Source organism: Candida pseudojiufengensis (assembly GCF_024610245.1).
Source record: "Candida pseudojiufengensis strain CBS 10847 chromosome Unknown scaffold11, whole genome shotgun sequence".
In the NCBI taxonomy this organism is placed as follows: domain Eukaryota; kingdom Fungi; phylum Ascomycota; class Pichiomycetes; order Serinales; family Debaryomycetaceae; genus Lodderomyces; species Lodderomyces pseudojiufengensis.
The window spans coordinates 355,340-378,068 of NW_026261539.1; the positions used below are offsets into that span (position 1 = coordinate 355,340).

The 22,729-nt window shown below is 26.1% G+C and overlaps 15 protein-coding genes across 15 annotated transcripts; 10 read left to right on the plus strand and 5 right to left on the minus strand. All coding sequences in view use genetic code 12, as the record gives it.

Annotated features, from left to right (window-relative positions):
• Positions 1–1,647: 1,647 nt before the first annotated feature.
• Positions 1,648–2,217, plus strand: KGF55_004902 (uncharacterized protein; the record flags this gene model as incomplete). Its single annotated transcript, XM_051759856.1, has 1 exon — positions 1,648–2,217. One exon carries the CDS (start codon positions 1,648–1,650, stop codon positions 2,215–2,217), a length of 570 nt encoding a protein of 189 aa, XP_051612496.1.
• A 391-nt stretch (positions 2,218–2,608) lies between these two features.
• Positions 2,609–3,985, minus strand: KGF55_004903 (uncharacterized protein; the record flags this gene model as incomplete). The annotated part of the gene is made up of 1 exon (XM_051759857.1): positions 2,609–3,985. One exon carries the CDS (start codon positions 3,983–3,985, stop codon positions 2,609–2,611), a length of 1,377 nt encoding a protein of 458 aa, XP_051612497.1.
• A 269-nt stretch (positions 3,986–4,254) lies between these two features.
• On the plus strand, positions 4,255–5,862 carry MET1 (uroporphyrinogen-III C-methyltransferase; the record flags this gene model as incomplete). The annotated part of the gene is made up of 1 exon (XM_051759858.1): positions 4,255–5,862. One exon carries the CDS (start codon positions 4,255–4,257, stop codon positions 5,860–5,862), a length of 1,608 nt encoding a protein of 535 aa, XP_051612498.1.
• Positions 5,863–5,927: 65 nt separating this feature from the next.
• On the minus strand, positions 5,928–6,812 carry KGF55_004905 (uncharacterized protein; the record flags this gene model as incomplete). The annotated part of the gene is made up of 1 exon (XM_051759859.1): positions 5,928–6,812. One exon carries the CDS (start codon positions 6,810–6,812, stop codon positions 5,928–5,930), a length of 885 nt encoding a protein of 294 aa, XP_051612499.1.
• A 130-nt stretch (positions 6,813–6,942) lies between these two features.
• KGF55_004906 (mitochondrial 37S ribosomal protein MRPS8) lies at positions 6,943–7,425 on the plus strand (the record flags this gene model as incomplete). The annotated part of the gene is made up of 1 exon (XM_051759860.1): positions 6,943–7,425. One exon carries the CDS (start codon positions 6,943–6,945, stop codon positions 7,423–7,425), a length of 483 nt encoding a protein of 160 aa, XP_051612500.1.
• A 98-nt stretch (positions 7,426–7,523) lies between these two features.
• Positions 7,524–8,327, minus strand: KGF55_004907 (uncharacterized protein; the record flags this gene model as incomplete). The annotated part of the gene is made up of 1 exon (XM_051759862.1): positions 7,524–8,327. One exon carries the CDS (start codon positions 8,325–8,327, stop codon positions 7,524–7,526), a length of 804 nt encoding a protein of 267 aa, XP_051612501.1.
• A 429-nt stretch (positions 8,328–8,756) lies between these two features.
• Positions 8,757–10,667, plus strand: KGF55_004908 (uncharacterized protein; the record flags this gene model as incomplete). The annotated part of the gene is made up of 2 exons (XM_051759863.1): positions 8,757–8,779; positions 8,948–10,667. 2 exons carry the CDS (start codon positions 8,757–8,759, stop codon positions 10,665–10,667), a joined length of 1,743 nt encoding a protein of 580 aa, XP_051612502.1.
• A 1,871-nt stretch (positions 10,668–12,538) lies between these two features.
• ZRT2 (low-affinity Zn(2+) transporter) lies at positions 12,539–13,723 on the plus strand (the record flags this gene model as incomplete). Its single annotated transcript, XM_051759864.1, has 1 exon — positions 12,539–13,723. One exon carries the CDS (start codon positions 12,539–12,541, stop codon positions 13,721–13,723), a length of 1,185 nt encoding a protein of 394 aa, XP_051612503.1.
• Positions 13,724–14,055: 332 nt separating this feature from the next.
• KGF55_004910 (uncharacterized protein) lies at positions 14,056–14,517 on the plus strand (the record flags this gene model as incomplete). The annotated part of the gene is made up of 1 exon (XM_051759865.1): positions 14,056–14,517. One exon carries the CDS (start codon positions 14,056–14,058, stop codon positions 14,515–14,517), a length of 462 nt encoding a protein of 153 aa, XP_051612504.1.
• A 240-nt stretch (positions 14,518–14,757) lies between these two features.
• On the plus strand, positions 14,758–15,990 carry KGF55_004911 (S-adenosylmethionine-dependent methyltransferase; the record flags this gene model as incomplete). The annotated part of the gene is made up of 1 exon (XM_051759866.1): positions 14,758–15,990. One exon carries the CDS (start codon positions 14,758–14,760, stop codon positions 15,988–15,990), a length of 1,233 nt encoding a protein of 410 aa, XP_051612505.1.
• Positions 15,991–16,047: 57 nt separating this feature from the next.
• KGF55_004912 (kynurenine--oxoglutarate transaminase) lies at positions 16,048–17,382 on the minus strand (the record flags this gene model as incomplete). The annotated part of the gene is made up of 1 exon (XM_051759867.1): positions 16,048–17,382. One exon carries the CDS (start codon positions 17,380–17,382, stop codon positions 16,048–16,050), a length of 1,335 nt encoding a protein of 444 aa, XP_051612506.1.
• A 1,129-nt stretch (positions 17,383–18,511) lies between these two features.
• On the plus strand, positions 18,512–19,249 carry KGF55_004913 (uncharacterized protein; the record flags this gene model as incomplete). The annotated part of the gene is made up of 1 exon (XM_051759868.1): positions 18,512–19,249. One exon carries the CDS (start codon positions 18,512–18,514, stop codon positions 19,247–19,249), a length of 738 nt encoding a protein of 245 aa, XP_051612507.1.
• A 123-nt stretch (positions 19,250–19,372) lies between these two features.
• KGF55_004914 (polynucleotide 3'-phosphatase) lies at positions 19,373–20,158 on the minus strand (the record flags this gene model as incomplete). The annotated part of the gene is made up of 1 exon (XM_051759869.1): positions 19,373–20,158. One exon carries the CDS (start codon positions 20,156–20,158, stop codon positions 19,373–19,375), a length of 786 nt encoding a protein of 261 aa, XP_051612508.1.
• A 180-nt stretch (positions 20,159–20,338) lies between these two features.
• KGF55_004915 (U4/U6-U5 snRNP complex subunit) lies at positions 20,339–21,076 on the plus strand (the record flags this gene model as incomplete). Its single annotated transcript, XM_051759870.1, has 1 exon — positions 20,339–21,076. One exon carries the CDS (start codon positions 20,339–20,341, stop codon positions 21,074–21,076), a length of 738 nt encoding a protein of 245 aa, XP_051612509.1.
• A 795-nt stretch (positions 21,077–21,871) lies between these two features.
• KGF55_004916 (uncharacterized protein) lies at positions 21,872–22,615 on the plus strand (the record flags this gene model as incomplete). The annotated part of the gene is made up of 1 exon (XM_051759871.1): positions 21,872–22,615. The coding sequence occupies one exon, from the start codon at positions 21,872–21,874 to the stop codon at positions 22,613–22,615; it is 744 nt and encodes a 247-aa protein (XP_051612510.1).
• Positions 22,616–22,729: the final 114 nt, after the last annotated feature.

A 22,729-nucleotide genomic window follows, 5' to 3' on the forward strand; every position in this document is an offset into this window, starting at 1 on the left:
AAAACATGATTAAAATAATCTTGTTAATAATTGACATTCATTTGGTGTTATTGATTTGGAATTTTTTGCTGTATTAGATTTTGTATGATATGTGTTAGGCCTAAGATAAAAGTTTATTGCAAAAATATTTTGTAGATATCGATTACATCATTTACATCATTTACATCATGAATTGAATAACTATTTCATCAACCAGTATTATTCATCATATTTATTGCTCATTATAGAGTCCTTTGGCAACGTTATTCAATACCAAAATCATAAATACTTTTGGTTGATGTGTGTAAAGATTATATAAGTGGTTGTAAAATCACTACTTTTAATAACAGAAATGAAGAAAATCAATAGAGATTCAATAGTTTCAAAATTAAGGCATTGAATCTATTACATAAACTAAATACTAGCTATTACTCCATAATCATTATTATTTATGAATGTGATAATGAATTTGCATTATGATTCATGAACATTTCGATGAAGATCCTAAATTATTATGACGTCAACAGATCACAAAATATTTTGAATCTTCCTCGAAACATTCATATTAATGCTATTTAAACAATATTATAATAAATTAAATATCATTATAATAATTGTTTTTGTAAATCTACTTCCTCCAATTCTAATTTTAAATATTTATCTTCTAATACTTTTATTTTATATGAAGCACTTTCATATTATTGAAAATTTGAAAAAAGTTGAAATAGACTCAGACGAGAATGCTAAATAATTTCCTTTCGGGTCCTTTTCAACTTTTTTTTAATATTCGATAATATGAAATTTTGACTGACATTAATATATTTTGATCTACTAAACTCAACTTAATTGATTTTAAAAAATTGAATTTTCCATTGAACACTTAAGCTTTTGTGAATTTGTAAGCACTTTTTTAATATTGATAACAATGATGTTTATGAAATGAAATAGCTAGCACTTTATGAGTTTGACATTATACTTACGTTATGATTTGATGTATAATTTTGGAATCTTTCTTAGTTTATGTGGTAGTATATCAATTGTGATTTATTTATATGTTGTAAAAAATAAAAGTGGTGAGAAGTAAAAAAATTAATTTTTAAAAAGTTGAGGAAATTCGTGAGGTTTTATCTTAAAAAAAAATGTGTAAGTATGTTAATTAATTAGATCCTTAAATCTGAAACAGATTATTGGAATTATATGCAGTAAAATTGTGTACACCAAAAGTCATGTGACATTTAAATATTTATTTATATAAGTTTAATGTCATGTCATACAATTTAAATATGTGACCAATGACTAAAAAAGAAATTTTATATTATTCATAATAAAAAATGAGTGAATAATTTTGCCACCATAATTTGTATGCTACCATTTGAGTATTATGTAATAATTGAATCATTCATTTTTTATTACGTAGACTAGTAAATAGTGAACTAATCTCTTATCTATTACAATATTCAACAAAACTATTATTAATTTATACTTAACAACTACTTTTATTTATAAAGTGTATCCAATCAAGGGAATTACAACTACTTACTAGTATCATTTTACTAGTAAAAATTAGACATTTTAAATAATAACATTTTATAAATAGCATTTAAAACATTAACTTCATTGTTTGATATTTACCATCATTCAACAACTTCAACAAAAGAATACTAAAAAATGAAAGTAACAATTAGATTATCAACTGAATCTTCATTACAGATAACTATACCAGATAATTCAACAGTTGAAGATTTAAGAAATAGTATTAAAGTATCATCAAATTCTTCATCATTACCAAAAGATTTTAAATTAATTTATAATGGTCAAAGACTACAACCTTATAATGCAACATTACTGTCATTTGGTATTACTTCAGAATTAATTGAAAAATCATCATCATCAAATTCTCCAATAAATATTATTTTAATGTCACAAGGATCAGATACTCCACCAATTTCACCACAAATTTCATCATCCACATCATCAACTAATATATCATCAATACCTACAATTCCAACCACAACAATAAAAAAGACAAAAAAGAAAAATAAATGTTCATTTAAAAATTGTAACTCAACTCCTTTAAGAATGGTTGGTACTTGTTCTCATTGTCAAGGTAAATTTTGTGCAAAACATAGATTATTAGAAGATCATATTTGTATTGGTTTACAAAATTGTAAAGATAATGCTCATGAATCAAATGCTATGAGATTACAACAAGAAAGTACTATTGCTAGTAGAGTTTAAGTAATTACTGGTAATTAAAAGGACTTATTTTATGTAAGATATTATTATTAATGAAACTTTTTATTAGAAGATCATATTTGTATTGGTTTACAAAATTGTAAAGATAATGCTCATGAATCAAATGCTATGAGATTACAACAAGAAAGTACTATTGCTAGTAGAGTTTAAATAATTACTGGTTAGTAAAAGGACTTATTTTATGTAAGAATATTATTATTAATGAAACTTTTTAAGAAATTGAATATATTTATTGAATACTCTTATTCTATTTACTCTTTTTTATTATAGATTCATCAGGATGTTGGCGCAAAAGAGCAAACTTAACCTCCCATGAACAAATCTACTTCATACTTAACCATAAAACTTTTACTAATAATTCATACCTCAAAACTTAATCATCTTTTGCTAATAAATTATCCAATACATCTTGATATTTCCCATTTGTTGAATTATTAGCAGCTCTTAATAAAATTTCAGCTTCTAAATAATTTTTTTCTTGTTCTTTTGAATTTATATCATATAAATTACCTAATAAAATTTTTGATTCTGCAACATTAACCCAATTTTCTGGATCTTCATCATCTTCTTGTGTTTTTGGAGTTAAATGATATATAGCTTTTTCAATTAATTCTATAGATAATTCCCTTGATTCTTCTGCTGTTAATCCTTCTAATTCTTCAATTCCTGAGTAGTCGTCATTAAATTTTAATGTTAAGTAAATATTTGTTGTAAATTCTGATTCTTTTAAATATGATTGTCCTAATCTTTCATTTAATCTTTTTTGAATTTTAAAAGATGGTGATTTTAATTTATTTAAAATTTCTAAATATTTATTTGTATGATTTTGCCACCATTTTTTATATTTATCTGTGGTTTTTAGCGGATATAATGGATGTGATTCTGATAATTCTATTTCTTCTGAGTCTGAATCTGAATTTTCGTCTTCATCTTCATCTCCCTTTGATTTTGCTCTCTTCTGCTTTTTCTCCTCTCCTTCATATTCTTCTTCTTCTTCCTCTTCTTCTTCTTCTTTACCAAAATTATCAATAATTTCCAATAAATCATCAAAATTTTCTAAAATTTCACAAATTTCATCATTATTAAAAATTTTATAATCTCCATCTTCTAAAGCTTTTGTTTCGGCTTCATCATAATAAGTTAAAGCATAATCAATTTCTTCTTTTAAATTTATTTCAATTTCTTCAACATCTATATCTTTTATTGAAGTACTATTAATGTTCAATTGTGATATATATTGTAATATAATTTGATTAATTAAAATTTTAAATTTTATAAATAATAATTCAATATCCTTGGGGAATTTCCTTAAACCATCTTCTATTCTATTTAAACTTTCTTCAAAAAAATCAGATACTTTTTTTAAGTCGTTGTTATAAAATTTTGATAATTCACTTAATGAAAATGCATAAATTTTATAAAATGTTGAAGGTATTATTTTATTTTCTGAGTTTTCTGCGCTGTTATAATTTCTTAAAATTCTATCACATTCATGTATTATTCCATTTAATATTAATTCATTATCTCTTTCTGAATCTAAATAAGTTTTATATAATCCTTTTAATTCTATTATTTCTTCATTTTCATCATTTGTGGAATCTATATCTTTTGGTAATTCTATTGTTAATTCATTTGAATTTTGTTCTGGTTCTGTTTGATTTGTTGAAGTTTCGGGATTTGTAGAAGATGATTCAATTTTTTGTTTTTTGGCTTTTGCTGCTTTACCTAATCCTAATGTTCTTTTAGCCATTTTTTGTATTGTTATTATGATGAAATCAATTCAATTTCATTATAGCATCTAAATTGAAAAATTAAATCGTACAAACATCTTGCTTATATGCAGTGCCTCGTAAATTTCATCAGATGTCTTTCGGGTTTAATGTGCTACCAAAATCCAAAGATGTTACAAGTCACGTGCTTTGATTACATTTAGAATAAATTTTATTTCACATAAAGAATATTAGAATACAATTTTGCAACAAGCATTAAAATCAAATGATATAACAAACAGTTAAAGAAATGACAAATTTATTAGCATCATTAAATATTAGAAACGAAAGAATACTACTAGTTGGATATTCTAATTTAACTATTCTACGAATAAATTCAATATTAGAATGTAATGGTTACCCCATACTTTTAATACCAAACACAGACAATATATCAGAAATTATAAAACAATATGAAGAAGAAAAAAAATTACAAATAGTAATTGATCCTGAATTTGATATAAATATACGAAAACATTTAACATCATTAGGTAAAGAATATACGGATTTTATAGTTGATAAAGTATTTGTAACTTTATTACAAAGTTCACAGCATCAAATAAGAGAAAATATCTATCGAGAATGTAAAAAATTAAGAATACCAATAAATACAACAGATGAACCTGAATTATGTACATTTACATTATTATCAACATACAAACAAGGAGATTTTCAATTAGGTATAACAACAAATGGTAAAGGATGTAAATTATCATCAAGATTAAAAAGAGAAATTATAAATAAGTTACCTACTGATTTAGATAAAATTTGTGATAATATAGGAAATTTAAGAAATCAAATTCAAATTGAAGATAATATTAAAGAATTAATTCCAGGAGAAAATGAAGATGATTTAAATAATTTAAAAAATTTTAATTCTCTTGTAAAAGAATTTAATCAATCAAAAGATGATATAAAATTAAGAAGAAATAGATGGTTATCTCAAATTGTTGAATATTATCCATTATCAAAATTATCTAATATATCAATTGATGATTTGAAACTTGTATATAAAGACGATAAATTATCATCACCGACTATTGAAAAAGATACCACGAAAAAAGGAAAAATAGCATTAATTGGAAGTGGACCAGGTTCAATATCATTATTAACTATTGGAGCATTACAAGCAATAAATAAAGCAGAATTAATATTAGCTGATAAATTAGTTCCACAACAAGTATTAGATCTTATCCCAAAAAATCATGGACCAGAAATTTTTATAGCAAGAAAATTTCCAGGAAATGCAGAAAAAGCACAAGAAGAATTGCTTGAGATAGGATTAAATGCACTAATTCAGGGGAAATTTGTTATAAGATTAAAACAAGGAGATCCTTATATTTTTGGTAGAGGAGGTGAAGAATTTAATTTTTTTCAAACTCATGGTTTTAAACCAATTGTTATACCTGGTATATCTTCAGCATTAGCAGCACCAGTTGTTGCAAATATTCCAATGACTCATAGAGATGTAGCAGATCAAGTATTAATATGTACTGGTACTGGTCGTAAAGGAATAATACCAAATTTACCCTTGTTTGAATCAAATAGAACAACAATTTTTTTAATGGCATTACATAGAATTATTGAATTAATACCAGTATTAATTAATGATAAAAATTGGCCTTCAAATTTACCAGTTGCAATAATTGAAAAAGCAAGTTGTCCAGATCAAAGAATTATTAGAACTACTTTATCAAAATTAGATAAAGTTGTTGAAATTTTTGGTTCAAGACCTCCTGGATTATTAGTTACTGGATATGCATGTGAAGTAATCCACAAAAATTCGGAATTGAAAGATTGGATTATTGAAGAAGGTTTTAATTATGAATTTGATAATTCAAAAATATCTGTATTATAAAACACACATAAATAGAATTTATAGACAAGGCATATATACATATTTATATTCATTTTGACTGGGTTTTATAAATCTTCCAACATAATTTCTTCAAATTTTGCATCCATTTCATCAAATTTTGAAACTAATATTTGAGATTTTCCAACAGTTTCAAAATATCCATCAACATTTTTAATATTTCTTATTGTTGAATCATTTTTTGATTGAGGTAATTCATTTAACATATCAAAATGCATCACAAAACATTTTGAAATATTACTTATATCATTTTCAAATTTTATTGCTTCATTTGTTGTTTGAGGATAATTTATAATTAAAAAATTTGTATCAAATGTTCCTTCTCTTGTATTTATATAAAATTTTATATATTCTTTTATTATTGCTGTTATAAGCCCAGGTGGATATGGTTTCTTGGTGGTGTCTAATTCATTTAATAGAGCAGAATATCTTTTTCCATCATCATTTTTTTCTTCTTTTATTAATTCCTGGGGGTCAATAATTTTAACTTTTTTAGAAGGATCATGTTTTAACATTGACTTCTCAATCTTTTGAATCTCTTCTTCTGATGTTATAAATGGTATAACATAAAATTTATAATTTTTATTTAAATTTGAACTAATTAATTTATTTCTTCTCTTGATTCCTGTATTTTTTTCATATTCTTGAAATTCACGTTCAGTTAAATATTGTGTAGGTTTTTTTTTATCTACTTGTCCTGATACAAACCATATGAAAACCCATGATATTATTACTACATATATTATATATCTTATTCTTGGTTCTTTTTTTTGTTTTGATAAATCTTTATGAACAATCACGTAGTGTCTTTGAAATTTAAAAAATGGTTGTTTTAGTGGTTGTTGTTTTAATAATTGAGTTGTTAGACGTTGTGATATTGCCTTTCTTTGTGTTAGAAGTTTAGATAATTGAAGTGTTTGAATCCTAAACATTTTTGATGATTGTAAAGAATATCTGTTGATATTGATTGATTTTGAAAAATTATTTTTTCTTTAGTCTCAAATTTTTTACATCAAGAACCAACTTAACCAATCATCTACATATTCACTCACTCATCTACAAATGCCAGTTGCTCCAACATCACTAGTAACACTTTCAAAACTATGTGCTCATTTAAAAAATTGTATGAATGTTTCATTATCAAAAACAGCAGTACCCTACAATAGAACAAATTTACAAGTTGCAATACAATTATATAATCAAGGTTTTATATCAGGTATACAAAAGGGATCAAATACAGGACCAGATTTAATACCGACAGATGCAACACCAAATAATATAAATACAAGAAGAATATGGTTAGATTTAAAATATAGAAATAATTTACCAGTTATAACAAATTTAGAAATGATTTCAAAACCAAGTAAAAAAATTGAATTAAGCACGGAGGATGTTAGAAATTTAGCATCGGGATTAAAAGTTAGAAGAATTGATCAATTACAACCTGCTGAATGTATTTTTATTGAACATGAAAATGAATTATATGAAATTAATGAAGCTGCTAAAAAGGGATTATCTGGTAAAGCTTTATTTAGAGTAAGGTAGAATCTACAAATCAAATCAAACAAATTAACGTAATGACATTTAAATAGTAATTCATGTAAATATATATATTAAACGATGATGAACAAACAATTCAATTTTTATAATGATACAATATTTGTACTTATACCTCCCCAATTTGTCATATCAACTTGCCAACCTTTCCAAATCATTAATTTTTCTCTAAAATCTTCAGTTGAATTAAATTTACTTAAATTTTGTTGTGAAATGGAAGCAAATTCATTATTAAGGAATATGGGTTTAGCTTGAGGTATATCTTTTGTTGATGTTGATGATGATGTTTTACTGGTGGTTGTTGTAGGTGCAGACTTTTTTAATTCTTCATTTTCTTGTTTTAAATCAATTATATTATCTTCTAATTCCATTTTATTTAATTTCATATCTTTTAATTCATTTCTTAATCTTTCTATAATTTTTTTTTGATCTTCTATTGTTTTTTGTAATTCATCTATTATTGAAGAATCTGATTTTATAGAATCTAAATCATGACTTGATTTTGAAATGGTTGTATCTTTATTTTCCTTGTCATCTGTTTTAATTGGAATTGATTCTTTAGATTCATCATCTTTCGTAGACTCTGGATTATCCTCATCTTTATCTAATGTTGATTTATTTTCTTCTTCCTTTGTACTTACCTCAGGTTTTTCAGATTCAACAACAGGAGTTTCTTCTTTATTAGATGTATCATCTCCACTTTCTAATTCACCTCCATCTTCTTCATTATCTTTATTCTTTTTAGTTTTCTTCTTTTTATCTTTTTTTTTCTTCTTTTTCAAATCTTCAAATTTCTTTCTTGCTATTTCTAATCTTTGTTCTTTTGTTAATTCTGCTTCTTCTTCTCCTTCTGTTTTATCTTCAATTGGTTTTGTTTCTGTGTCTGACATTTTCGGTTTTTGAATATTTGATTAATATGTGATTATTTAGTTGGTGACCTATTTTTTTGTGTAAATAAGTTTTGGTGATAAAAAATTGAGAGTTAATGTATTACGGTAGAGATTTGAAGAGAATATAAGACTTATATCAGATAAAGACACCAACATGAAGTGAAATTGCAATAATATTCTGCTTTAATGATTGAATACAGTGGTTGTCTTATATTGAGTTATAAAACAATGGTTACAACTGTACTTGTTAGAGTTTCCTCAAGTTCATAAAATACTTTAAAACTTCAAATAAATTTTGTAGCCAAATTATTTGAATTCAATACTTTATTGATCAAATACTTTTATTCAATAACAATTTGATCAATTGCATGTCTTAGGATCATCGCTGTACTGAACATCGATAATCTAAGTATAGATCTAACCTTTGTCATGCTAGATACCAACTCGCTTATGTATACCCTTGAAACCTTTAATCAGGTTGTCAAAATTCCGCTTGATCCTAAAGCGCAATTGATAAAAAAGCCGCTTCAGATATGGATTAGATTTAAGAAATTTCATTCCAATACATCAATGTTTCTTTCAAAATTGATATTTACTAACATTAGAGGAGAGGGTTAAAGAACGAATGGAATGGATACAAGATCATCTGCATCAGTTACAACATTAGAATATCCACAACAAGCAATCCATTCATCATCAAATAAACATCAAAATGATTTAGAAAATCATTCATCATCATTAAATAGAAATAGTGATGTTCCAGTAAGACAATTTGATACACACTCGAAAAATCCTAGAGATAATGATAATTTAAACATAGCACTATCACAATTTGAAATATCTGAACCAGATAATGAAAATCTAAGAAGAAGAAGAATAAATAATCATGATTCACAATCACTAAACACTCGTGATAACGATTTAATGTATACATCAGAAAAAAATAGTAACCAATTCCCAGAAGGTGGAAAAGAAGCAAATTTAGTATTAATTGGATCATTTATGGGATTAATTGCAGATTTTGGTATTCCAAATACATTAGGAGCAATAGAAAGTTATATTGAATCAAATCAATTAAAAAATATAAATAAACAAGATATTGGTTGGGTATTTGCATTATATTTAGGTATAATGTATTTATTTAATGTTATATTTGGACAAATTTTTGATATGTATGGTGCTAAGATACCTTTGTGTGTTGGTACTTTTTTAATTTGTATTGGATTATTTTTAACTGCTGAATGTGAAAAATTATATCAATTTATTTTAAGTTTTTCTATAATTACAGCATTGGGATGTTCAATTGCTATGTCTCCTTTAATTGGAGCTTTAAGTCATTGGTATTTACGTAAGAGAGCAATGGCTTGTTCTATTGCAACTATTGGTGGATTAGTTGGTGCATCAATTTTTTCAATAATGTTACAACAATTATATGATAAAATTGGATTTAAAAATGCTATTAGAGTTTTAAGTTGTATTTGTTTTTTTTGTATGAGTTGTTCTATTATTTTAGTTAAAGGAAGACATCAAGATGATACTGATACTGGAGGTGATAGTATTGAAAATAGTAATGATACTAATAATGGTGATATTGAAATAATTGAAGAAGGCAATCAAATAGAACAATCAAATTCATCATTAACTTCAAATCATTCTTCATTGACACGTCCAAATCATGCATCAAATTCACCAAATCATCAATCACTAAAATTCAAGTTAAATCAATTTTTAAAAGAAGCATTAGATTTTAGTATTTTAAAAGATATAAAATTTGTATCATTAACAATTGCAGTATTTTTAGCAGAAATTGTATCAATGACAACTATAACATATTTAGGTTCATATGCATTAGCTTTTAATTTAAATAATCAAACAGCTTATTTAATTTTAACAATTGTTAATATTTGTGGTATTCCATCAAGATTATTATCTGGTATTATTGCAGATAAATTTGGTAGATTTAATATAATGATTATAACATCTATATTAACAACAATTATTATATTTGGATTTTGGTTACCTGCTAAATCTAAAAATTTATTAATTATATTTAGTATATTTTTTGGTATATCATCATCAGCTGTTTTAAGTCTTATACCATCATGTACAGGACAAATTTGTTCAAGTGAAAAATTTGGTAAAATTTATGGTACATTATATTTCTGTTTGGGATTTTTAACTATTTTGGGAATGTATTTAGTTACTTTAGTTATTGATAAAGGTAATCAATTAAATTATAGAAATTTTGTTTTATTTGAAGGTTTTATTAGTTTTTTTTCTGTTTTAGTTTGGATTTGGGCAAGATATAGTTCTGTTGGTTGGAAATGGTGTAAATTTTAATATCTACAGCATAAAAGTGGTTTTGGGTCAAGAATTCTGTTGAATTGAAATTTACGAGATAGATAGATAGCAAAGACTCAATTTTTTTGGTCTTGGAAAAGTTTCATCTGTCATTTTGAAAATGTTTCAAAAATTTCGCTTGTCATTGTTCAATAATATAAAATAGAAATTGTTTTAGGTGAAGATGTGCAAAATAAAAAATTATATTGAATACATTGACTAACGTCAAAAAATGGAACGGCATAACCATAACGGTACTCAAATTTAAAATCTAAAATGAGTTGATGATTAGTTATTGTTTGATGATGCATGCTGTTTTTCTACAAAGCCTTACACAGATACATATTTCATTCAAATTGCAAAAAGGAGCTTATAGTCAGCTTTGATAAGACCAATTTATAGAGTGGTCTAAGACAACATTTGAGGTTACCTGACGAATCACAACGTTTGAGTGTAAAGTCACAAGACTTTAAACTTACTTTAGATTTATTATTTAGAATCTAATTTAGACTAGACTAATTATAATTTACAAGTTTTTGATTAGCCATTGATATTAAAATTTGACTTCGTGTAAAGTTTATAAATTTTATGGATTAATTTTATGGTTATGAAATTTGGTCTTATAAATTTGAATTAATTAATGCGCAATTTTTTTACCACTTAAGATGGCTTAAACCAATTAATAGATGAGCATTAGTAATAAAAAAAGAAAGTGAATAATACCAATATTCAGACCTAATGAGCTATAATATCAACTTGACCCCATTGTTGCTTAATGAGAGTATTGGTAGAATAAATGAAGTTTGTTACTAAATTTTGATTTAATTTGGTCTAACTTTTAGTTTCTCATATATTAAGTATTAATGGACCTATTAATGTATTTGATATACGCAGGAATACTATATATTAGTATAACATCTTATATACAGTACTAATTAAAAATATTTTCACAACCTTTGTGGTTAAATTAATTAGATTAAAAGTACATTAACAATAAGAACAATAAGAAACAAACAACGTTGTATGAAACGGCATCAACAACAACAAATTGAAACAAAAGAAAATACAAAAAAGCAAAAAGAAAAGCAAAAAAAGCAAACAATACTCCGTCCCGTATTTTATATAGCTTAGGGTGAATTGATCTTTTCTAACCACAAGTGAAGAAGAGTTTAAGGCTAATTCTATATTAAAATTGGTCTTAGTACAGATACAACAAATACTACACCCCATTTCAATATTTTCTGAAGAATTAAATAACTCCAACAATCTGATACATGATACGAAATGAAATGAATTTAAACTTTTATTAATTCTAACTTTCAGCCATTTTTAATGAAGATATTCAACTTTAAATTTGAACTAATTGAGATTTTAGTTTTTCATTCAAAGTTACAATTACTAAACTTTAAACATATATCTAAATCTTTAAATTGAATCTCTATCTTCTCCAATCGTCTCTTCTCTAAAATAGTTGAATTCGGTAGTTCTAGTTAGCTAAAAATTGTTAGTCCTAACGCAAATTTTAAATTATAGTGGTTATGGTATTTTTAGTTTAGTAATTTCTCTTTTTCAACATTCTTTAAATTTTTCAAATTTTACATATTTAAATTTAAATTAATGTTGCATAACTATTATAACTTCTTTTCAACAACCTTCATCAGACATTCATACATATATATATATAAGAGAGTTAATCCCTTTCTTTTTGTAAATCATTTCAATATTCGCTTATTTTCATAATTAGTAATATATATATATTGTATCACAAGATCCTATTCATCACACATTAAAGTAACAAGATCTAAATCTACTTAAGACAAAACATCTATTCATATCTCAAATACAAACATAATACAATATAATATTTAAAAATGAATCAACAACTATCAGATTTATTTATATATTTAAATAAAAGAGATGAATGTCCAACAGATAATGATTATGATGGTAAAAATTTTGGAGCAAGAATTTCATCAATATTTGTTATAATGGCTACTTCTGCAATAGGAACATTATTTCCTTTATTATCTTCTAAATATTCATTTATAAGATTACCAAATTGGTGTTTTTTTGGTGCTAAATATTTTGGTAGTGGAGTTATTGTTGCTACTGCTTTTATTCATTTATTAGAACCTGCTTCTGATGCTTTGGGTGATGAATGTTTAACTGGTGTTATTGCTGATTATCCTTGGGCTTTTGGAATATGTTTAATGACTTTATTTGTTTTATTCTTTTTTGAATTAATTGCTTATCAATATATTGATAGAAAGATTGCAAAAATTAATGGATCTTCAGATGATTATGAACAAGCAAATGGTCATAGTCATTCTCACTTTGGTGATGAATCAATGTATGTTAAAAAAGATTTAAAAAAAGATGAAATTGAAAATGAACATGATGTTGAAGATGAAGAAGAAGAAGATAGTGAAACAGAATATAAAAAACAACAATTAGCAACAAATGGTAACAGCACCAACCCATACCCAAAACATTTTCAACATGCTCATGAACATCAAGATCATGAGCTCATAGGTACACCAGTAAATAATAAAAGTAAAGAACAATATTATGGACAATTATTAAATGTATTTGTATTAGAATTTGGTGTTATATTCCATTCTGTTTTTATTGGTTTAGCATTAGCTGTTTCTGGAGATGAATTTAAATCTCTTTATATAGTTTTAGTATTTCATCAAATGTTTGAAGGATTGGGGTTAGGTACAAGAATTGCAACTACTGATTGGACAGGTTATAAATTTACTCCTTGGTTATTAGCAATAGCATATACTTTATGTACTCCTATTTCAATAGCTATTGGTTTAGGTGTAAGACATTCTTATCCACCAGGTTCAAGAAAATCTTTAATTACTAACGGAGTATTTGATTCTATATCTGCTGGTATATTAGTTTATACTGGTATTGTTGAATTAATGGCTCATGAATTTTTATATAGTGGAGAATTTAAAGGTAAAGAAGGTTTTAAAAAAATGTTAATTGCTTATTTTATTATGTGTTGGGGTGCTGGTTTAATGGCATTATTAGGTAAATGGGCATAATTTGATCTACTGTTTGCTTTATATGTATTTCTTTACCAAAAAGACTCAAAATTTTGTTTAATGGCGATTTATAGAACTTTTAATTTAATCAATTTATTATGTTAATTTTTGAAGATGCATTCTCTAAAGTAAGTAATGGACCATGGTTTACTGTTGTAGACTAAAAGACTTATACTGATTTCGTGATAAATTTAAATATTTCCCGTACGGACTTTTATTTTAGAATTCTCTAGCACAAAATCAATACGAGATTTGGATATAGCAAAATTAAAAGATCACGTATTTTACAACCATTCCATCACAACACTCGTGGAAGAACAAGCCTAGAGAACATGAAGCTAATAAACCAAATAAGAACCATCAATATCGTAAGACCAATCACCAAACATTACCAAATATTACCCAAACAAACCATAACCCTAACTAGATTTTATTCAAAATTTAATGAAAAATATCAAGGACCACCAAAATTACCAGAAAAAGAACAAAAAGAATTTGAAAGATTACAAAATATAGCAATGTCCCAAATAGCAATAGAAGATTATAATGATCGTGTCGCTGCTTCTTTATCTAGTGGTGACAGTGGAATGCAAGATATAGTAGATAGACCACCAACTTTAGAAACCAACAAAGAAGAAGATAATAGTGATATTGGAAATTTTGCATATTTAAAAATTATACCTGAATTTGAAGGTGATATAAATCCTAAAACTGGGGAAAGAGGTGGTCCTAAACAAGATCCATTAAAAGGTAGTGATGAATGGACTTTTAATGGAAGAACTATTGATTTTTAAGATATTGTATAAGGTTAGTTAGATTTTAATACTTTTGTTTGGTATATAGAGAATATCATATTCGATAAGACTTTTGAATTAGAGTAGGGAAAGATGTAGATCTAGAGTTTATGACATTATTATGTTGTTCTTAATTGAAAAGTTAATCTTATCTCCTGCATGAAATCAAGTTCTCTCACATAAGATTCTATATGCGCTTCAAAATTTTCAAATACTAATAGTTTGATTATTTTGCAGTAAATGGATTTTGATCCATTATCATTCATTTCTTCAACTAAATCACATTTTAACGATGACGATGATATGACAATAGCTGTTTCAGAGTTAATGATGGAAAAAAATGAAAATCAAAAGACAATTTTGAAGGTTCTTGAGGATGAGGGGGATGAAGAAGATGATGATCATTTAATACCGTTACATATTTTAGATTTACCACTACTTAAACTAAAACCTAATTTTGCTACTTTATCAGTCATACTCAAGCTACTATCACCAGATGAGGTTTTAAATTTTCAACAAAATAATCATAAAGAAGATTTAATAAAGGAAGAAGAAATATGGAATTCAAAAGATATCACAACTTCAGAATTAAAAGAAGCATTACCATGGTTAATTCAATATTGTCCCCGTTTTAACTCACCCAAAAAATTATCTCATTTACCTCAATTATCTTATCCATTAAAATTACAATATAATGATTATAATGCATATTTAACAAGAATAATTTCAAATGAACTTTCATGGTTACCATCTCAAAAAGAAATTGAAATTATACATAATTTAACAAGTCTTAGAATAAGTGAAAATTGTGGTCGTATGGCTCAACCAGAAATTATAAGAAAGATATCTCTTAAAAATTTAGAAGTAAAAACAGGTTATAAATTTATTAGATTAAAAGAACCTTCAATGACTAATGATAATTTAGGTTTAAAAACATGGGGAAGTTCATTAATTTTAAGTCAACGACTATTGAACTATTCTGAATTAATACCTACTGGTAAAAAAATATTAGAATTAGGTTCAGGTACTGGATTAGTTGGTATAATTTTAAATTTATTAAATTATAAAACTTATTTAACTGATTTACCTGAAATTTTATCAAATTTAAAAACAAATATTGAAATTAATAATCTAGTGGATATTGAATGTCATGCATTAGATTGGTCAAAACCAGATGATTCAACATTATTTGGTACAAAATTTGAAATTATTGTTGTAAGTGATCCAATATATTCTTCAAATCATCCTCAATGGTTGATGAATGCGATAAATACATATTTATTAGATTCTTCAACAAGTATTGTTTTAATTGAAATTCCATTAAGACCTAATTTTGAAAATGAAAGGCAGAAATTATGGGATTTATTTCATTTAAATAATTTTAAAGAAATTGAAATGGAAATTGAAGATGGATTTGATGATTTTGGAGAAATGAAATTTTGTTATAAAAAATTTCAAAAGATGAGTATGTAAATAATAGTAAATGAATTCTATAACCTATTACAAAATATATATAATTAAGCAATTATTCTATAAATAATTTTTTAAATTTTTTAATTTCTCTACTGCTTCTTCTAAAATTTCATCATCTTTACAAACAGCAAATCTTATACAATTTTCAATTCCATTACCTAATCTATTTTCTTCAATTAAAAATTCAGTTGGTGGAATTCCCACAACTCCAATTTCTTTAATTAACCAATAAGCTAATTTAAAATCTAAAGTTTTTCTATCTAATATAGATTGAGGATACTCGTAGTCTTTTGGAATTTTTAATTTTGATAAATTAACTAATAAAAAATATCCTCCATCACTAATCGTATATGGTAAATTTAATTCATCAAATACAGCGGTAAAAATTTTATATTTTTTTTTATAATCATTTCTAACATTTTCAAAATAATTTAATTCTTCAACTTTTGAAAAAGCTTGTGAAACAGCTTGTTGTAATGGTGCAGGAGTTGAAAAACAAATTCTTGTATGAGCAGCAGTAACATATTTTATTAAAGGAGCTGGACCTTGAATATAACCAACTCTCCAACCTGTAGCAGCAAATGATTTACCAGCTGATCCTACAGTTAATGTTCTTTCTCTTAATTCAGGTAATGAATCTAATGTTGCAGGTCTTGGAAATTCACTAGTATAATATAAATTTTCATAAACTTCATCACTTACTAATATCAAATTATTTTTTATAACAATTTCCCCAATTCTATGTAATTCTTCTTTTGTAAAAATTTTACCAATTGGATTATGGGGAGTATTTATAACAATCATTTTAGTTTTGTCATTTATTGATTTTTCTAATGTATCCCAATCAATTTCCCAATCATTTCCATTAACATTTTGATTATTTAATTTTTCAGGGTATTTTATTTCAACATATTTAATTTTTGCTCCAGTCATTTCTATATTTGGAATATATTGATCAAAAAATGGTTCAAATACAATAACTTCATCACCAGGAGTTAAATATCCAAAAAATATTGCAAACATTCCTTCATTTGCTCCTGTTGTAATTTGAATTTCTTCCACGGGAACTTCACGACCATAACTTTTACTATAATGTTTTGAAATTTCTTTTAATAAATTTGGATTACCTCTTGCATGAGCATATTGATTGAATTGAGGTTTTTTTAAAGCATCTTCAACTGCTGAAATAGCAAATTCTGGTGGATTATATGAAAAAAATCCTTGACCTAAATTTATAATCTTTGTAGTGGGATTTTCTTCTTGTGCTTGAGCTGCAGTTTCATTAATTAATGACCAAATATCTTTTTGACCTGGTTTTTGAAAAAAATATGGATTATGTAATGATGCTGGATCTTGTTTTGTAGTAGTTGTTGATGATGTTGCTGTTGACATTGTTCTAGTAATTGAAGATCTAATTGGTTGATAAATACTATTATATATATTTTTTTTCAACATATAAATGTTGATGTAAATATGTTGAGCTTAGTAATTATTCTGATTCGAGTAATTTTGTTGATAAGATAATAAAATGAAAAAACCGAAAATTGAAAAATTTAATACCGAGCCACAGTTAAATGGTTCGAGAAAACTGGATTAAATTTCCGCTTTAGTTGGTTGTACTTTTAAAACCCTTGGACCAAAACGTTGATTTGATAATTGAAAGATCTAATTGATATAAATATAAATCTTTATGACTCAAATCAATTGTTCATAAAATTAGGACTAATGGAACCAAATCACGATTTATTAATTGCAAAATCACCTCTTTAATAATATTTTGATCAAATTAGGTAATTCGCGCTTATGAATTTATAAAGTATTGAATTAACCACTTCCTGGTGCACTCATTAAACTTAAGATCTCAATAATCAATTGAAGCATTAACCACTAACTTTACTTGATCGTGAATGGGTATCAAGCTTTGATATTTCAACTAAGTTTCACCGAAATGTGAATTTACATTAAATGTACTTGTTTGATATAATCCTTTTGATATAGGTCAACCATTTGGGTTCAATCACCTGATACCTACAAGCATGCTTACTCTTTGTTTAGTTGAACTTGAAACATGCCATCATAATTGTCAATTTCTGTCACTCCTTCTATGACCGTTTGTCTAATTATTTGATTTTGAATTCAAAAATTGATTCGAAAATAAGCAAACATTCTGAAAATTGATATATAACAAATGAAAAGCAAACCTACTAAAAGAACAATGATTGTGAAGTCCATAATATGAATCTGTTATTAGTTGTAGATGAGAGTCGATCAGTTCGAATTTGGTGAAAGTTTATTCAACTGAGTTTTTTGCAACCAAATATATTTATTTTTCGTAATTAAGTGGTAATCAATTCATTAATTTACAACCACTTTAATTTCACATCTTGACGGGTTGAACATGAAACACATTCAAAACAGTCGGTAAATACATATATAAAATAGATTTGCCATCATGAATTTCATAATTTTCAACTTCCATTGATTGCATCAACTTATTCAAACTTGTCAAATCCACCCAATTATGAACTTGAGTTTGATCAAGAAAGACAATTTCACAAATGAGAAAGCTAAAATAGCACATAAACTCAAATCAATGAATTTTTTAAACAACAAGATCATAGATTTTGATGAAGCTCAAGAAAAAGCTAAAGATAAAGATGAATTAATTCAAGATATTATTGATTATAAAATTCCAACATTACCATTACCAAATAATTATCAAAAAAGATTACCAAAATTAAATTGTTATTTAAAAACAAGACTTAATTTTTTATCAATGGAAATTTATAATAGTTCAAATACAACTAATAAATTTTTAAATGATCATGTTGAAGAATTAGATCTTGATTTTGTTGCTTTCACAAATAAATTTAAAATTAAATTATATAAATCTATAAAATTTTTAGTCAATTCAATAATTGAAATATCTAAAATTTGGTATAATTCACCAATGTTTAGTTTTGAAGTTATAAAAATCATATTAGAAGAAAGTTCAAATTTTATAGTTGGTAATCCATTCGATCCTATTTTAATTGAATGTTTTTGTTTTACATTATTTTCAGATTATGAGATTTTAAATCTTGTTAAATATTTAAATTATGAATTGAAAAAACTGAAATTTAATAAATTTAAAAAGGATATTAGTTTAAATATGTTAATTGTTTTTAATTTACCTGTAAAAAATGATTTTGAATTTGCTAATAGTTTAATTTCTAAATTTATAACTTTATGGGTCTATGCATTAATGGATATAAATTAATTCTAATATAGGTCAAAACTAATAAATGATATAGTTCAAAATTGTGAATAGATAAAAATTCAAATAGAAAAAGTAGAATTCAAATGAAATGAATGATAAATTGGTAATCCTAAACTGTTATTTCTATTCTACTTCATCTTGGTCACTCTGTTTCAGATCATAAAACAATTCTTCTGGAGTCATGAACTTTAACTTTGCATTTTCTGCAAATTTTAAATCACTATCCAGATGATCCAGTTTCCTTCCAGCCGCATCACCGACATAAAAACTTTTTGAATAATCAATGGTTTGATTGTTTTTTGATAACTCATTTTCTAAAGACTCCCACATCCCTATTTGAGGTTTTCTTGTATTATTATGTTGTTCTGTAGTTGAAGTTACACCTTTCACTGGCTTTTTAGGTGATGCAAACACGTAAATTTCATCAATTTTGTAATTTTGAAGTAAATTATTTTGAATTAAATCTATTTTATTTTTTAAATTATTGTAAGATTTACTATCATTATTTGCAATTACAGCACCTTGATTTGTAAATATTGCTATTATAAACCCTTCTTCATATAGTTTCTTTAACTTTTCAGGCACTAATGTATTATCTTTACCCCACCATTTCCAATCATTTGGACCTCTCGAAAATTTAGTTCCCGACTTTGTTTCAATTAATGTACTATCTAAATCAAATGCAGCTATTTTTAATTTCTCATCATTCAATCTTGACTTTGAAGGAACATTCCTTATTAAGTGAGTACCAATTATTTCCCATCTATTATTGAAGTTTATCTTATTTATATCATTATTAATTTTTTCAGTCAATATTTCAGGAGACAACGATTTTATTGAATTATTCAAATCCTTTAGCTGTTTTGTAGCTGGTTTGCTCACCATTGAGGTTATATCAGATCTTGTCATGTTACTAGTTGATAATGTTTGATTACTTATGTTAGATGATTCACTCAAACGAAATGATGAAACACGCGCCGCAAACAAATGATTAAAACGATATTGATTCAAAACACTTTTCTTTAATCTCATGAAATATGAAATCATCTACTTTCCTTGAAACTAATCCAACACGGTATCAATCAAACCATGTCTAATGAAGAAAAGATCACAGTTGATCAATATGGTAGAAAGAAGTGGAATTTAGAAGTATATGCAAAAGAAGCAAAAGATAAAAAAAATAAATCCAAAAATCAAACAGATGAACAACAATTAAGTAAGAAATATGGATTAGATCCAAACAGTAATGATACATCAAAAGCTTATATCAAGCATAGAGATGATTTATTAAAAACTTCATTAGATGCTGTTAAAACTTACAATTTAATTAATCCAGATAATGATAATTTATCATCTTTTGGAGCAAATAAAAGATTTGGGTTCTTTTGCCCAGTATGTGACTTATCATTTCGAGATAATTTATCATTAATCGATCATTTAAATTCTCCACAACATATAAATAAAATTATTCAATTAAATCAAAAGGAAGGACAAAATGATGACACTAATGAAATATTAGATGGTGGAATACGAAGAGCTAGTTTAAAAGAAGTTATTATGACCATGGAGAAATTAATTAAGCAAAAGATTGCGGAAAAGAATGATCAAGATATGGAATCTGCTGGCGGATTAACGTTTAGTGAACGAATTGAGAGAAGGAAGTTATTTGAAGAAAACAAAAGAGAAAAACGATTGAGTAAGAGACAATTACAGAAACAGAGGAAGAAACAAAAAATAGAGGATGAAAAAGCTTCTTATCAGCAACTGGAGAGTGATATTAACAACATGATGGGATTCGGCAATTTTGGCTCTACTAAATCAAAATAAACGGTCAAGTAAGTTGTGAAGGTTGTTGAAACCGAAACGTTGATGTTTTGGAATACAATCTGACATTACACTGGTTGTCAAGTGAAGAAAGTCATCCAGAATTGACGAAATATAATTCGTGTCAGACATTGGCTATCAAATATAGATCACAAGAAAGAGATGAATATAAAAATGCTTCTTCTAACACTACAAGTGTGTAGCTCAATGTCAGTCAAGCTTTTTCGGTCCCTCAGTCATAAAATTCAATGGGGTAAGGAAACCACTGAGTTGCAAAGTTGTATAAAATCACATTCAACCATATAACACGTTTTTGAATGGGATGAACGGAATCAAGTTGCTTTGTTGCAATTTTCAAATAATCTACATACTTTTCACCAGAGCTTCGAAACAAATATGTCACTAAAGATTGTACATCTTTATATAGATAAATTAATCCTAAATTCTCGGGTTTTGCAATTTGCTTCATTACGATTTGCATCAATTTTAAGCTTCTATATTTACTGATAGTGTAACTCTCTCTTCATGCTAATAATATCCTCTGCCTCTTATTACGACATGAAGAATGTCAATTCCAGTCCAGGTACTAGCATTTTCATAGTTTTGTGCTTTTGAATTGGTGAAAAAAAAAAATCAAAATTTTAACCAATAAAAATAAAACGAATAGTCAACTAGAATTACAATAACAACATTCCACCATAGACCATTAACTCAACTACAATCGACGTACTACCACTATAGCTTTAGTAAATAAGAATCCTAGCCATCTAATCGTTTCAGAGTCACTCCTCAGATATAATGAAGTTCACATTCAAATTTCCAATAACATCATTTCTCAAATTTAAACCTGGTAAATTTAATTTACAATTGGAGCAGGATATACGTTCAAAATTAGATTCATTACCATCTGTAACGAGGATATATACAAATCCAGATGGTACACCAAGAGTACCATCAGATTCAGAATTTAAAACAATAGCAGAATTACAAAATATGTACTATAAAAGAAATTATTCAGAATGGAATTATATATTGCCCAACATTTCAAAGGAATCAATTAAATTATTTGAAGATAATTCAAATGATTTGAAATTCTTCCAATTTGTTACTAAAGATGCTGGTAAAATTATAGATAAAATCCCATATAAAGATGATAAAACAGGGACTTTACAATGGAAAATCATTAGAGAAACTCCAAAAGCAGAAGGTTGGGAAATCCCATATTTCTATATTGTTTTACCAATATTTGCTTATATTTTATACGTTAAATACACAGCTCAAGTAAAAGCAAGTGAATCAGATGGTCCAATCTGGGCAGAAAAAGAATTAAGATTAAGAGCTATGGAAGAATATTTCCATGGTGATACTGCAAAAGCAATTGAATTCTTAAGTAATGAAAACAAATCAAAGAGAGAAATTGAAGATAGAGATGATTTAGTTGTAGCTAGAATATTGGCTGGTGATTATGATAAATTATCTCAATTGAAGAAGAAAAAACCCGCTGAAATTGTTAAGATTATTGAGGGTCCAACTGTTCAGTAAATAGACAATGACGTAGATGGTGAAGATGTAGTATTTAATGAAAATGAAGAAATTATCAAATTTGAATTAGTCTTTTTGAGTGTTCCAGATAGTCGCGAGGTCTTCATCCTTTTG